At 47.4% G+C, this 15,391-nt stretch overlaps 1 protein-coding gene across 7 annotated transcripts in view; it reads left to right on the forward strand.

Annotated features, from left to right (window-relative positions):
• fryl (furry homolog, like) overlaps positions 1 to 15,391 on the forward strand; it is a 34,967-nt gene that overhangs the window by 4,090 nt on the left and 15,486 nt on the right. For 6 of the 7 annotated variants that reach the window (XM_037250316.1, XM_037250320.1, XM_037250322.1 and 3 more), the window contains exons 3-28: positions 5,272 to 5,480; positions 5,768 to 5,821; positions 6,560 to 6,699; positions 6,779 to 6,875; positions 7,370 to 7,449; positions 7,515 to 7,595; positions 7,675 to 7,843; positions 8,434 to 8,526; positions 8,598 to 8,696; positions 8,764 to 8,865; positions 11,182 to 11,285; positions 11,443 to 11,551; positions 11,640 to 11,726; positions 11,794 to 11,965; positions 12,159 to 12,291; positions 12,375 to 12,482; positions 12,556 to 13,048; positions 13,196 to 13,282; positions 13,360 to 13,628; positions 13,698 to 13,908; positions 13,977 to 14,101; positions 14,170 to 14,227; positions 14,304 to 14,395; positions 14,486 to 14,658; positions 14,729 to 14,889; positions 14,987 to 15,097. In XM_037250316.1, the coding sequence (XP_037106211.1) occupies positions 5,272 to 5,480; positions 5,768 to 5,821; positions 6,560 to 6,699; positions 6,779 to 6,875; positions 7,370 to 7,449; positions 7,515 to 7,595; positions 7,675 to 7,843; positions 8,434 to 8,526; positions 8,598 to 8,696; positions 8,764 to 8,865; positions 11,182 to 11,285; positions 11,443 to 11,551; positions 11,640 to 11,726; positions 11,794 to 11,965; positions 12,159 to 12,291; positions 12,375 to 12,482; positions 12,556 to 13,048; positions 13,196 to 13,282; positions 13,360 to 13,628; positions 13,698 to 13,908; positions 13,977 to 14,101; positions 14,170 to 14,227; positions 14,304 to 14,395; positions 14,486 to 14,658; positions 14,729 to 14,889; positions 14,987 to 15,097 (3,617 nt within the window). Of the gene's footprint in view, positions 1 to 621; positions 1,095 to 5,271; positions 5,481 to 5,767; positions 5,822 to 6,559; positions 6,700 to 6,778; positions 6,876 to 7,369; positions 7,450 to 7,514; positions 7,596 to 7,674; positions 7,844 to 8,433; positions 8,527 to 8,597; positions 8,697 to 8,763; positions 8,866 to 11,181; positions 11,286 to 11,442; positions 11,552 to 11,639; positions 11,727 to 11,793; positions 11,966 to 12,158; positions 12,292 to 12,374; positions 12,483 to 12,555; positions 13,049 to 13,195; positions 13,283 to 13,359; positions 13,629 to 13,697; positions 13,909 to 13,976; positions 14,102 to 14,169; positions 14,228 to 14,303; positions 14,396 to 14,485; positions 14,659 to 14,728; positions 14,890 to 14,986; positions 15,098 to 15,391 lie in introns of those variants that run through there. The other variant, XM_037250323.1, reaches the window with a different exon arrangement.

Below are 15,391 nucleotides of genomic sequence, written 5' to 3' on the forward strand. Positions count from 1 at the left end.
TATTTAGACTCGGGACTAGTCATGGGAATGAAAGCTGACGGTCCAAGAGGGTGTGGCGAGCTGTGGCTCATGTGCACGAGATGGGACCGCCCCCTCCCTGAAAATACATCCTCGTTCTATTTGGGCAACTGGAAAGAGTGAACAAAAATGCCCAATATGTCCCCTATTTGATTGTTTTGGAATAGCCGAGTCATGTTTGTCTGACATATTTCTTTTCCAAAGGTGTCGGCCTGTGTTGTGATGGCGCCGACCCTCCCATTTCCTCCTTCTCCTCCTCCCGCAACAGTCAGCCGTGACGCATCACGTATTGCCGCGGTGTTTTGACAGGAAGCGGCTTGTCACAGGCCGCCAGCCAAGGCGCTGGGTTAACGCGGCCTTCCGCACAGTAGCCGCTCTGACACCGGCAGCATTTTGATGACATCACCGACAGCCAGCGAGCCCACCCTCTCTTTCTGTCTCCCCCCCACCCCCTTCTGTTTGCTGTCGAAACAAGCTCGCTCGGCCTCTCTCTCTTTTGGTCTGTGTGAACGAACGATGCTCGGGAAGGGGAGGAGGCCCCTGCGAGCGAATGGGGAGGGAGAGGGGGGGGCTGTACTAGCAGGCTCGTACTGGCACAGTCACACACAGGAAGAGCAGCGCAGAGGAAATATCGCAGTGCGTTGTTAATACCTTGCACTATTTTCCTCACCTCCTCTCTTTTTCGAAGACGACAAGTTGAATCCACTTTCCGGATTCCATGCGCCGCACGAAGGAGCCGGCGGATCGGCAAGCGAGCGGATCGCTTCACTCGCCTGGCAACCCCCGAACTTGGAGCTAAACAACCCGGTGGCACCTCCCGGCGGGGTGGCGTAGCGCTCGTACGACTCGGTCAGGATGACACATTTGGCCGCCGCCTGCGGAGGGTAACGGAGCTGGCGTTGATTGAACCCAAATGGCTCGTGAAGCGAGCGGTCAAATTGAGCGCAACCGTGTGAGAATTGTGCCTTGCTGGACCATGCCAAAGTTTTGAGTCGGCGCCGCCATGCTGAGCCTGCAGGATTCGGTCTTCTTTGAGATCAGCATCAAATCTCTGCTCAAGTCGTGGAGCAGCAGCTGTGAGTACCTGATGTTTACATACCGCAATCTTATCTGCGCAGCATTGTTGCATCGAGGACCCCCCCCACCACCACCACCACCACCAATCTTGAACCTGTGTTAGGATTACTAATGGAGTGTCAGGATAACTGATTGTATTGAATCCAGACCCGAATCGGGCTGGCGTCGTGCAGGTGGCCTCGTTCAACCGCATCTTTCGGTCTCACTTCAGTAAAAACGTCGCTACTGATGCGTAGCGAGCCGGGTGTTCACGTCGAGATTGGCACACAAATCGCTTACCTTGTACTCTGAGACATTGCTGACTTGGAATTGGAAAGGAGGCAAAACATAAGTCAGGTGCTAGTGACCCGTTTCAAGGTTTACTGCGGCTTTAAAAAGTCGTGCTTTCAAAAACCACTCCAACTTTCCGTCGGTGCAGGCAAAGCCACACGACCGCTCGCAGTCTCGTCGTCGATGCGAGCAGTCGACGAGCCCAATGGTTTTTCACCTCTTTGAAAAAGGCAATGTCAGGGAACTGGGATGGAGAAATATTTCAGCTAGCTAGTACGGCTAGCAGCGGTTTGTTTCCACCCATATGCCACAAATAGTACTTTTGTTCTTGTAACTTAAATACACCTAGAAACATTTTATTATTATTTTTTTATGTGTCATACCCAAACATATGAAACAATACATTGCATATAATGTTTATGCTCAAAGTTACCATCCCATTCGAACCCTCTGCTTCCTTATTTAGAAGTCAGCCGGAAGTACCTCCTCCGCTCATGCCGCTTTCTGTCACTGTCTGCTCCGTTTTACCACCCAAATCTACTTTGGCAGCACTCAACGCAAATCCCAGTCCCCCCATCCCAGCCCACCCCACCCCACCCCCACGTCCTGCTTTTATAACCCTGCTCTCCATCCCCTCCGGGGCAGCTAATGTTTCCCGACCATCGATCCGTCTTCCGCCTCTGTCCCGTTATTAGCTTCCCGACGTGTACTCTAAGAAATCCAACAGGCCCTCGCTCTACAGTCTGCTTCGTGGATTATGAACAAACGGGTGCACGTTTTTGCACGGATTTCCCACCATAGTCGCAAGTCGACCCATAGTGTCCTCTTTCTTTCCCGGATGTTGATACTGTGATTCATAAATCCATACGTGCGATCATGCAACATTTATGTCCCTGAGCCGTCCATATAGAAGCGCAATAATGCCCTTTCAATGGAGCTTTAAGCACACTGATGACTCATCATTTTCGTGCCATTACTGCAGAGCGCAGTGTCACACGAGTATAATTAACATGCAGCGACGGTATGCTTGCTATAGATTCACCCCGCTTGCCAACAGTCGCCCGGGCATAAAGTCAGAACCGGATTGTCAATTTTCTATTTTTTTTTTTAACATTCTGCCACTTGCTGTCAATAGAAAATGACATCACAGTGCCCAAGGGCTCATGAAACACTCAATCAGCACTCGCCAGTTTTCTGGTTTTGCTCGTTCGCAAGCTGAGCGCTTTTTGACGTTAATGACATTTGAAATGAAGCTAAATTATCCATTTGTCCATCCTCTTCACTGCTTAGCCTCAGTAGGGCTGCGAGAGTGCTGCCTGGTGCCCATCCCTTAGGGCGAGAGGCGGGGTTAAGCCTATACTGCTCACCAGCCAATCACAGGCTAAATTAGTGAAATTTAAGAATATTGCAGAAACTTCAAAACAAAAAAATGCGTTGTATTTTTAGGAACATGCAATGTGTTTGTTTAGTATGTCTTATCAGTACTTTATTTTAGGAAATTGCAACGTGAGTGTTTTTTTTTTTTTTAAATCTCTTAGGGGAAAGTCCAAATACCCCGAGAGAGGCTATTTCAAGTCATCTCGAGGTTGCGACACGCCACTTTATTTTTTACGAAGCATTGTTGCTGTAGTCGTCCATACCTGTATGACTTCCAAACAAAACTGCATTGCGATCAATAGTTTGCCACTCACCCCTCTTTCATACTGCCCCTCCCACGTTGGGCGCCAGTTCCTCATCGGGCCTGTCAAAACAAACGAGGGAACCATCAAATCAAAAACACAGCACCTTCCTTTGGTGCTTTTTACGATACCCACTCGCGGAAAGAAAGTCACGGATTTTATGTTGTGTTTTAGTTGTAACTCGTCACAGCCGGAGCGTGTTAGGACACAATAACACATTTGGCACTGCCATGCCGCAGAAACATTAGCAGCAGGTCTTTTGTCTGGTTTAAAAAAAAAAAGAGAGAAACTCTCAGCTCTGCATTCCAGCCGTTTGTGTGATTGTGCTGTTGTTGCTGGTTGTCCTGACAGTGGAAGTGAGCAGGCCGCTGGGAGTGTTTTTTTTTTTTTTTTTCTTCTTCTTTGTAACTGTGACAAGGTGGAGTCACTATAGTTGTGTAATCATATTTCCTAAGTGAAAAGCAGGGCTTGTGTACTTTGCATGCCTCGAGCAGCAAGGTGTTGAAAAAAGAAATAGAAAAAAATAAACAAAAAAATTCCTGCAGCCTCAAACTGTTTGTTTTTCTTCCAGTTTTAACTTGTAGTAATGATGAATAACATTTTAATTAATTAACTCATTAAAAATGAATTTATTATTTATTAATTAAATACTTTTAAAATACATTTTAAGTTTTACTATTCACAATAAACCAATATATAGGGATATAATTTGTCATTTATGGGAAGAGCAAGAACTGTTTTTTTTTTTTTTTTCCTAGTTAGACATAAATAGTTTGGTCTGCAGCAGAGTTGGAAAATGGCATCACTTTTATCATTTTTTTTTTTAAGTCAGTAGGATGTCATCCGTGGAAAAGAAGTTTGGAATGCCACTTGGGTGTGTTATGCTTATGTTGTTTTTCTACTTTGTTGTTGTTGACAAGTGCAGCATTAGCACTTTTGTGTGCGACGCTCCAGCTGGTCTGAGGCGGGAGAAAGAAGATTAGGATGCCCACGCCGTTGATTGGTTATTAGGGGAGAGGCAAGCCGAGTGCGTGACATCATCGTAAACAAAGACAAGAATGGCTTGAAAGGCTCTCTGTGTTGCAGGACAACATGACCGCCGCATACTACACAGCGCCGCAATGTGCTCAACGTACCAAGAAATTCCCAAGAAAATATTTTAGCCGGGACAAATTGTGGAAAGTGTACTAAGGAAATCCTTTGTGAGCTGTTTATTTTCCAAAACGTCTCTCTCTGAACAAGCCAAATGTGATGTCGCAATTGGTTATGGTTACATTTTGGACTTTCTCCATCCATGACTGTCATTTTAAAATTTTGATTTGTATAATTAGTGGTCAACCAAATTTGTGTGGCCTCTTTTATAAATAGTCGCTTTCCATGTTGATGAAATCTTTATTGTAAATAAACACACAGCTGAATGGGACCCAAAAAAAAAAAAACTGACAAATCTGGAAAAGGACAAAAATATGACACAACTGACAAAACTGAAAAAAAAAATTGGTAAAAACAACAGATAGGAATCACTGTCATAAACCTAAAAAAAACATTTTTAAAAGAACTTGAGCAAAATTATGACAATAACTGACAAACTTGACAAAAAAATATATATATATTATAAAAAATATAGGCAAAAACTGAATATAGTTGCTAAAAATGTAGCCGAAAATAAAAAAAATCCAACAAAAGAATTTGCTAAAATAAGCCAAAACTTGGACAAAAATAAGATAATATAGGCTGATATTCATTGCACATTTATAATCTCATATTTAGTATACAAACTGTAACCGAATGGCGCGCTTCACACGCTTGTCATCAACAATCATTTCGTCATCTGAATGCTTCTGGGCCAAGAAGCAGATTGTTCTCGTAAGGGGAAGATGATGTAAAGGCGTCGTTGTTGTCGCCGCCAGACGACCGCTCGCTCGCTCGGCTGCACTCGGCAGCCATTGCGGGCCCGGGCTGCAAGTTGCGCCACATAATTCTCACACGCACCATTCAAAGTTATGACTGTGAGCTGGCTGCGTGACAACGCCTTTCATGAGGCTTAGCGCCGTTTTCCTCAAGCCTATTGAACGTGTTATTCTCGCAAGTGCGGGCCTGCGCCATTGTCGTGTTTGTTTCATGTCATCAATCGTTGACCTGAAAGCTTCCTGAGATACATTTTACAACCACAAACACCTATCTCGACTTTCCGTGATCTTTGACCCCTTGCCTTTTCGTCCCGCAGCTTCCGCGCCGGTCAGCAGCAGCAGCGTGAGTAGACGGCGCGCCCCCGCCTTGACGACTCCCCTGTGGGAAAAACACAACTTCGCGGCCATGTCCATTATCACCATCGACCCCGAGCTCAAGCCCGGGGAGTTCGTCATCAAGAGCCTGTTCGCCGAGTTCGCCGTGCTGGCCGAGAAGAAGATCGAGATGGTGATGGCCGAACCGCTGGTGAGTGTCATTTTAACGACCTCGCCGCCGCCGCGGAAGCTCGTTAGCTTTACGAGCATCGATTAATGCTTAACACGCGGCGCTGATTGTCCCTCGCTCTGAAAGATTTCAAATGTTAATAAAAGGGACTCGCTCTCCGTTTTGAAATCAAATGATTGGTTTTATTGTCATTTCAATAAACCAGTCGAGTTTATTGTACTATATATATGTCGAAAATATTTATGATTTTATTAAAAATTTCTGTTACATACCTTGTTGACTTTAGAATCTTTTCCTCCCCCACCCAGGAGAAACCTCTTTCCCGCTCCCTCCAGAGAGGGGAGGATGCACAGTTTGACCAGGTCAGTGCGGCAGTGTGAACGCCCCCCCCCCACCAACCTCCCGCTGCCAAGTTCCATACTGCACTTGTGCGCAGTATTTGAATTGCGGCCAATCAATGGCCCATTCAGCGGCCCGTCGTGTGTACAATGGGGGCCCGCCGCAGAGCTTTGTTCGCAACAACGCCAGGCCGACGAGGAGAATTTACGGCGAGGGGAAAGTCAGCAAGGGTGGAAGCGCTGTGTCATCCTCGCAACTAAATCTGCCACTCGCTGCTGCCGTATGTCTGTTTGTGTGTGTGGGTGTGTGTGTGTGTGTGTGTGTGCGTGCTGCCTGGCGCCACGAGGGGCAGTGGCGGGCATGTGGCTTGCGTAACTGCGCTGGCCGCCGTCCACGGTCGACGCCCTGCATGCCCGCTGACCGCCGCCTGCCACGTCCAAAACGTTTGACTGTGTCGCGTGTTAGTTGTCACATGAAAAGCGTTTGGAGTTTTAGTTTCTCCCTGACTATTGATTACAATACATAATATAATAAAAAAATTATCTCAATATTATCTCAATTGTAAAATTAAAGTGTTAAAATTTAAAAAAAAAACAAATTTTATTAATTGTTTTTAAATGAATTAGTTATCGGAACTTTATTTTGACAAATATTGGCGACTGCCTAAGAAAATCCATATGGGTCAGACTTTTGTCTTCACAGAGGTTAACAAATCAGAATTTTGGATTGTGATCCCCCCCCCCCCCCCCTCTCTTTTCCAGTTAATAAGCTCTATGAGCTCCATAGCCGAACACTGTTTGCCCTCCCTGCTGCGTACGCTCTTCGACTGGTACCGGCGCCAAAGCGGCACCGAAGACGAGTCGTACGAGTACAGGCCTCGTTCCAGCACAAAGTCCAAAGGGTGACACATTCTAGAATCTTAGCCATTTTTCTTTTTTGTGCAGTATTTCCCTCTCATGCCATCTTTTTTAACTTTGCAGAGATGATCAGCACCGAGATAAAGACTACCTTCTGGAGAGGAGGGATTTAGCCATAGATTTCATGTTTTGCCTGGTGTCGGTGGAAGTTCTCAAACGGGTGAGACGCCCTTCTTGTTGCTTTGAATGCCGCTTTGCATTTTCCATTGTTTTCCAGAAAAAGCACTTCTACTTTGGTTACTGTAAAGCAGGAAGTGTCACCCCCCCCCCCCAAAAAAAAACCAAAATCTTGTACATTGTCCCCCATGATGAGTTACATCTATGAATAGTACATTGAAAGTTTTTCTCTTCATTTCAAAACGTGATTGTTTGATGGAATGTGCTGTTCTATTGTCATTGAGGCCTTTGCCCACGGGGAGGGGGGGGTTCCTAATAAATCAACACTCGCACAATTTGCAGCCTTCCTTGGTGCGTGGCCAAAGGAGACCATCCACATTTTTAAGCAACATTCCCAAAGCCGACCCCCCCCTCCCGGGAGACCGGCTCCGACTTGCCCTTGGCTCCGCTCCTGAAGGAAATGAAATGTCGCAATGCGAAGAAAAAAAAATATATCACTGCTGACTAATGCGAGTAATTTGTTTGCGTTTGTCGCAGATTCCTCTTCACCCAGTGCCGGACGCTTTAGTACACGAAGTTCTAAACCTGGCATTTAAGCACTTTAAACATAAAGAGGGGTAAGTCAAGTATATTTTTATTTTGTGGAATTGTTTTAAATTGCGTGACTTTTATTTCATTGCAGATACTGTGGCCCCAACACAGGCAACGTGCACATCATCGCAGACTTGTACGCAGAGGTCATTGGAGTTCTCACGCAGTCAAAGTTAGTCTTTTTTTTTTCTCTCTCACACGTGAGCAAGACTCACACAAAATCGAATCATTTCTAATCTTTTGTGCGTCAGGTTTTTAGCTGTGACGAAAAAGTTCAACACTGAACTGGATGAGCTCCGGAAAAAAGAGCAGAGTCCCTACATCGTGCAGTGCATCATCAGTCTCATCATGGGCATGAAATTCTTTCGGGTCAAAATGTACCCCGTGGAGGATTTCGAGGCGTCCTTTCTCTTCATGCAGGTGAGGGAAAGTCTTATGCCAAATTTGTCCTGCGAGTGAAGACAAAGTGCTCGCGGAGTTTAAGCTAGATGTCAAGGCGGCGGAATAAACGCTCCGTCTGCTTCCCACACGCAGGACGCGACTCTAAAACGTTTGTCATCATAACAATCGGCCGATAAGAATGTTTGCTAAATCACACCAGACGTGAAGTTTTTTCTTTATGACTTTACCGCTCTGTTCAAAGCCGGTAGCGCCTCATAAAACCCGGTGAATAACTGCCAGAGGTTTTGCCAAGAAGTCCGCGCGTGCCTCCGTTTGAAGATTCCATTCAGCTCTCCGCAAAGTATTACTTGTTGCCTCGTAAGCGCCTTTAATGAAGCGCACGCGCCGGTTTGTCCTCGTTTCAACCGGCCTCGCGTGTAGTTGAAAGCCACCGCGTGGCGATGAAATTGTTTTATTGGGACACCCGGAATACAAAACGCTTTCCCGCCATAGGAATCGTTTCAACTGTCAAGTGATTGATTTTTATTTTGTGAACAAACGTGTAAGCCTGACCGGCTCACGTTCCACTCCATTACTTCTTGAAAGTGTGACCTCATGTCTTTTTGTAGGAGTGTGCCCAGTACTTCCTGGAAGTCAAGGACAAGGACATAAAACACGCCCTCGCCGGCCTCTTTGTGGAGATTCTGATCCCAGTTGCGGCCGTGAGTGAAGCCAGCTCCCTCGCCATCTTTGTTCTCCTTCCTCGCCTAAGTTGCTCTTTGTTGTCCCGCAGGCGGTGAAGAATGAAGTCAACGTGCCGTGCCTGAAGAACTTTGTGGAGAAGCTGTACCAGACCACCTTTGACCTTAGCTCCAGAAAGAAGCACTCTTTGGTCAATATCACAAAATGTTCAAATTAAAGTTCTTGTCTGACGCTGGCTGTTATTTTCACCGATGCAGGCCCTGTACCCCTTGGTGACCTGCTTACTGTGCGTCAGCCAGAAACAGTTCTTCCTCAACAACTGGCACATCTTCCTGCAGAACTGCCTCTCGCACCTCAAGGTAACCCCCCCCCCCCCAACTCTCTGAGGTTTGCGCCATCCGTACACTGTACCGAGTCCACGGACCGGGCTGGACAATGCCTCGATTGACTTTGGAGTCCTCATGACTGGCGTTGCGTAATCCCGGCGCTGGTATTTTCAGTGAGAGAACCCAACAGTGTGAGTGTTTTGCTTTCATTGTTGTGATGGCTAACAGCTGATTGAATTAGAAGCGGTTCTGTCGCGACCCGTGTGCCCCGTGGTGCCGGCTTGAAGATCATCATGTTCTGTCCCTCGCATTGTCAAGCAGCAGATCTGAGCAGGAATAGCACTTGGCTTGCGTCGGCTGATAGTACAATCTTTGTTCACCGGGGGCAGGAAAAACAAAGTATGATTCTAGGCATCTAAATTTAGCGGGGTACATGTAAAATGATTTTCAATATCTTCACTGATTTTTTATTTTTTTTTTCCCAATTGTGAGAAAGCGTGAGACGAACAATTTCGAATTGAAATGATATTAAAATGTAATTTCTTTATTTCCAAGCGCTCTTCTTACTCAGGTCTGCGAATGAATCCACGGAAATCAATGAAATCAAATCTCCGACCGAATGATCCAACTCGATGACTCTCTTTACATTGATTGATCCTTGTGGCGATTATTTGGTGGTTGTGAGTTGTGTGCCATCGTTGTGATTTTTTCTATTAGGTGGCCCCGAATTAACAATAAGTCTCCTTGGGCAATAATTCTGGTCCAGGATCTGGGATCATTTTCAAGTTGTTGTTGTTGTTCTCATGATTGGCCCCTCAGTAGAAGTGAAGTTTGTTATGAGGAGCCAAGTGTCAGGTTTTTTGTTGCCCAATACATCAACGCGTAGCATTGTGCCCAAAATATGAGCGCATTGGGGCGGCCATTGTATTTGCATGCCGGAATGGATGGAGGGAGGCATTTTGCTTGTGCTGGGAACGCCAGACAAGGATCTCACGGAGAACAAGGGGCTCATTTGTCAAAAACTCAACAGCGGCGTATAAAATAACACACGGGCCGAGTTGTAATTGCCTTCCCACCGCCCTTATCAGTGGCAAGCAATTGGTATTTGCCTGTCGTCATGGCGCAGTCCAGTTTTCCGTTGGCCACACTTGGACGCCTCAAATCTGGTCAGAAATCATTTCGAGCTTGTCCATTTTTAGGTGAAAACTTTGATTTGTTTGCCTTTTAACCAAAATTTCTTTCTTTCTTTCTTTTTTAACCATACAGTGGAACCTCAAAAGTCCACAACACAATAATTAACACTCCAAAAGCCCCATAAGAAATAATGGCAAGTGGACAAAAAAGAAAATGCCATTTTTAAAAACTCAATTTTTCTCCTTTTGGGATGTTCCACTGTATTTGAAATTCTCGCTTCCTGTGTGTGGATGCGTGTGTGTGTGTGTTGGCGTCGCTTTCGCTCTGTCTTCTGTTCTCTGCTCATGTGACTCCAATTGCAGGCCGCAGCACATCATCAACGCATTATTTTGATGCATTCATTTTTAACAGCTTCTAACATTATGTGACATACTGCACAGTTCAAAGTTAACGATATTTGACTTTGGAGTGTCAGGATGAACCGAGAATGCGCTCCAATCTATATTGTGATCTGAAACTTTTGGGAAAAAAAAACGTTTAAATTCACCTGTCGAGGTATCGTGCATCTTAGGTTCATCCTGAAATGTCTCAGCTAAAGCCAAATATCGCTAACTTTACATGCGTCTTTTATTGGCATGTAAGGTTTTGTTCTCTTCTCATTTTTTTGTTTATAACTCGCATGTTTGATGTGTCTTTGTGCTTACTCTCCCCACCAACCTCCATTCTTTGCCTGCTGTCATTTTATTCCTCCTCCTCCACCTGCTCCAGATGCCGTCTAACAACAGCATCCGGAAGCAGATTGAGACGCTGCAGGTGAGTTCTTTGGTGGCGTCTGGCCTCTCTCCGCCCGACCCGGCGAAGCCTTACGAGGGGCTTTCCAATAGCTTCCGAGTTGAAAAGTATGAGGAAAGTTTTCCTCGAGCTGGTTTGCATCCCTGATTGTTTGTCGAGTCGATTACGTATCGAGGTTGGAGGAAACTCTTCTTTGGGGTCTTGTTTGTTGATTGATATTTTTTTCTTTTGTATTCGGTTTGAATCGCTGTGTGAGAATGATTAAATGCACCGCGGGGATTTAATGACTAACAAGCGCAGTGGATGAAATATGTACATGCGAATTGATTGATTCTGCCACTCGGAGCCAGCTGTGTGAATCCAGCCCTAAATGCGAAGCGCTGTTCAGTTTGCTCACATGCGTGTCTGTGTTTACCTCCGCAGAACAAAGACCCCAAAATGTCCCGAGTGGCTCTGGAGTCACTTTACAGGCTGCTGTGGGTGTACATTATCAGGATCAAGTGTGAGAGCAACACTGTCACGCAGAGGTTAGTTCTGACATTTATTTATAATAATAGTCGTTCTTTGCGGAGGATAAAGAATCTATGCTTGTATGTCCAACCTGTTAGTTGTATTTCGAGGCAGCGTTGTATCCTGAAGATTAAAGTGGGTGCTTTTTTTCTTTTTCGTTCTTCCTCCTCCTAGTCGACTACTCAGCATCGTTTCAGCACTTTTCCCCAAAGGCTCCCGCAGTGTGGTGCCACGGGACACGCCCCTCAACATATTTGTCCGAATCATCCAGTTCATTGCTCAGGTAGCCCTGGAAAGAAAAAAAAAACCTGGGTTTTTTTTCGGAGTTATTTTGCCTTTGCTTGATTGTCTCGTGTGACTCGGTATGCTAGGAAAGACTGGACTTTGCCATGAAGGAGATCATCTACGACCTCCTATGCGTGGGCAAGTTTCACAAAACCTTCACCATCAATCCCGAGGTAAGCTGTGACTGACAAACTCTTTTCAATATCTTGTGAGTTGATTGTTTTGTCATCTCCCTCCCAGAGGATGAATATCGGCCTGCGAGCCTTCCTGGTGATTGCCAACAGCCTGCAGCAGAAGGACAGTGAGCCCCCCATGCCCACCACCAGCATCATCATGCCCTCGGGGAACACCCTGCGCGTTAAAAAGATCTTCCTCAACACCACGCTCACTGACGAAGAGGCCAAGGTCATAGGTGCGCTTGAGTCACGACGTATGAAGAGACTTAATGGCAATTGCTTAAGTCTGCACACCCTCCTATAACTGGGGGATGTGGCTGTGTTTCAAAGCCATATTAAACGGGAGTCAGCGCAGTCAGTTGGCACACAATTTAGGTGCAGTCCAATAATACGGCAGATCAGCTCTAATTGATGATTTGTCGCTCCCAGGCATGTCCCTGTACTACCCGCAAGTGAGGAAGGCCTTGGATAACATCCTGAGACACTTGGATAAGGAGGTGGGACGCTCCATGAGCATGACCAGCGTCCAAATGTCCAACAAGGAGCCAGAGGATATGATCACGTATGTTCTCCGCGCATGAGTGTGTGTGTGTCGCTCGTGCGTGTTGTACTTTCAATTTCAACTGTGGCTTGATTGGTCGACAGAGGTGAAAGGAAACCAAAGATCGATCTGTTCCGCACCTGCATCGCTGCCATTCCCCGACTGATACCGGACGGCATGAGCAGACAAGATCTCATCGAGCTCCTTGCCAAGTATGTCTTCTTTTTGAGTTCGGTGGCACCGTCGATACGCTCTCCCTCAATTTCTGCCAACCTTCTCATCCAGGCTGACCATCCACATGGACGAGGAGCTCCGCGGCTTGGCCTTCACCTCCCTCCAAGCCCTCATGGTGGACTTCCCGGAGTGGCGCGAGGATGTACTGTCGGGTTTCGTCTACTTTATCATGCGCGAGGTGACGGACGTGCACCCCACGCTGTTGGACAACTCGGTCAAGATGCTCCTCCAGCTTATAAGTCAGTGGAGGCAGGTGGCGCAAAGCAGCAGCAGGAGCCACGATGTGCAGGTGCGTTACTTTGGTCTGCTTGGTTTGGATCAAATTAAAAGGTCCATTTACGAAATGCCCTTCAACACAATCTTCACAGAGTTCCGAGCAGCAGCCATTCTCTTTGTTTGGAGCGGTTCGTTGCTGGGCGTGCTTCATGTGGTCGAAGGTTTGGCAATGGTGGTGCTCTGCAGCTGTCGCCCTGCCACGCGCAGGCTGGCCGTCAACGTCCTGAAGGAGGTCCGCGCACTGCACACTGCCCTGGGCATCAGCAAGGTAATAAAGAGGATTCATGACCATCACCCGTATCGCAATTTTACGGACCCCCAACCTACAGCTAGTGGACCAATGTGCGCCCAAGGACCCCAATTTGAGAACCTCTCTGAAACTTCCAGTCATTTGAGTTCTGTAACACTCTTTTAGGGTGATGAGGAGCTGGCAATAGATGTCATGGATAGGCTGAGTGCCTCGGTGTTGGAGAGCTTCATTCATCTCACTGGTGCTGATCAGGTATGTCAATGTGCTGTTAAAGAACGAATGGCCCAGCCAGGTAGAATTGTCCGGTTGAAATGCGACTGCCTTTTCAGACCAACCTGCTGTACTGTCCCAGCGGCATCGACCTCCAGTCGCTGGCCGAATGGAGCTCGTCTCCCATCAGCCACCAGTTTGACGTGGTGAGCCCGTCGCACATCTGGGTGTTTGCGCACGTCACGCAGGGCCAGGACCCCTGGGTCATCAGCTTGTCCAGCTACCTGCGCCAGGAGAACCTGCCCAAGCATTGCCCCGCCGCTCTCAACTACGCCTGGATGTTTGCCTACACCCGCTTGCAGCTGCTCTCTCCTCAAGTTGATATCAAGTAGGTCAATCGAAGGCGCTCTTTGGGATCGGACGACTTTAACGTCTCCTGTCTTTCTTCCTCCCGTAGCAGCCCCATCAACGCCAAGAAAGTGAACAGCCTGAGCAGCAGCGACTCCTACGTCAGCCTCTGGCGGAATTACCTGATCCTGTGCTGCAGCGCGGCTTCCTCGTCCTCGTCGCTCGCGTGCTCCTCCTCGTCCGCCTCGGGCTCCGTCCGCTGTTCCCCGTCCGAGACGCTGGCGTCAACGCCGGACAGTGGCTACAGCTACGATTCCAAGGTTAGGAGGACGCCCCCACCCAATAATCAAATAGCACCTACAACGGTCTGCCCCTCCTCTCTTCCCAGATTGTGGGCACTCCATCCCCTTCCTCACTGTTCAAACACATTGTTCCGATGATGCGCTCCGAGAACATGGATATCACAGAATCTCTCGTGCTGGGACTTGGCAGGACCAACCCTGTGGCCTTCAGGTATGAGCACCTCTCTCGCTGGCTCGTGAATAACACACATGCTAATTGGGCAACTCTTACATCCACAGAGACTTGTTAGAGGAGCTCAATCCTATCATCAAAGAAGCTCTGGAAAGAAGACCTGAAGTAAGTTTGATGTCTGAAGGAGTCGAGTGCCGCCGAAGTCCGAATCAAACACGGCGATGCTCTTTTTGCTTTGCAGAACGTGAAGCGACGCCGGCGCCGCGACATCCTCAGGGTCCAGCTGGTCCGGATTTTTGAGCTTCTGGCTGACGCCGGCGTCGTCAGTCAAATGTACGGGAATTCAAAATGTTTTTGCAACTTGCCAATTTTTGTTCTGACCATAACATCCCGGTAACAAATTCTATCCCACTCTCGTCGCAGAGCTAGTGGGGGCTTAGATGGCGACAGTCACTCTCTAAACAACACGCTGCTAGAGTACGTGGACCTGACCCGGCAGCTGCTGGAGGCGGAAAACGACAAGGACTCGGACACGCTGAAGGACATCCGTTGTCACTTCAGCGCGCTTGTGGCAAACATCATCCAGAATGTTCCAGGTACTCCTCAACCGGCGATGAGGTTGAAAAGTTCGAGAAAAGTAAATGTCCTCGTTTTTGTCCCTCGCAGTGCACCAGCGTCGGAGCATCTTCCCACAGCAGTCGCTGCGACACAGCCTCTTCATGCTCTTCAGCCACTGGGCCGGGCCCTTCAGCATCATGTTCACGCCGCTGGACCGCTACAGCGACCGCAACATGCAGATCAACCGCCATCAATACTGTGCATTAAAAGTAGGACACTTGTTTGTCAAGTCCTCTGACTAACCAGACGACGCAAAACTATCAGCACACAGAGGCTGAAATGTGATGAAATCCTCCTCCCATGCAGGCCATGTCTGCTGTGTTGTGTTGCGGGCCCGTCGCTGACAACGTTGGCCTCTCCTCTGATGGTTACCTCTACAAGTGGCTGGACAACATTCTGGATTCCCAGGATAAGAAGGTACCGCAGTATCAAGAATCCTTCAACGTCTACGTAATGTGGGGTCAACAGAAAAAACAAGATTGGAGCAAACAAAGTTAGAAAAAAACAGATTATCCCATTTCTATTCTCTGCTGGTGTGACTTTGTGAATTTTACGCCTTTGTGCAGTCACTCGGTCGACGATTAGAATGGTCTGAAGTGCAATGTGGTTACATAATGCTTCCTAACTGCATAACATAGGTGCTATGTCAATGAGCCAGTGTGTTTTGCTTGGCGTAATCCAGACGGTTGAGGTCACGCCACGCTTAATGTG

This window comes from Syngnathus acus, chromosome 4, assembly GCF_901709675.1.
Source record: "Syngnathus acus chromosome 4, fSynAcu1.2, whole genome shotgun sequence".
Classification (NCBI taxonomy): Eukaryota; Metazoa; Chordata; class Actinopteri; order Syngnathiformes; family Syngnathidae; genus Syngnathus; species Syngnathus acus.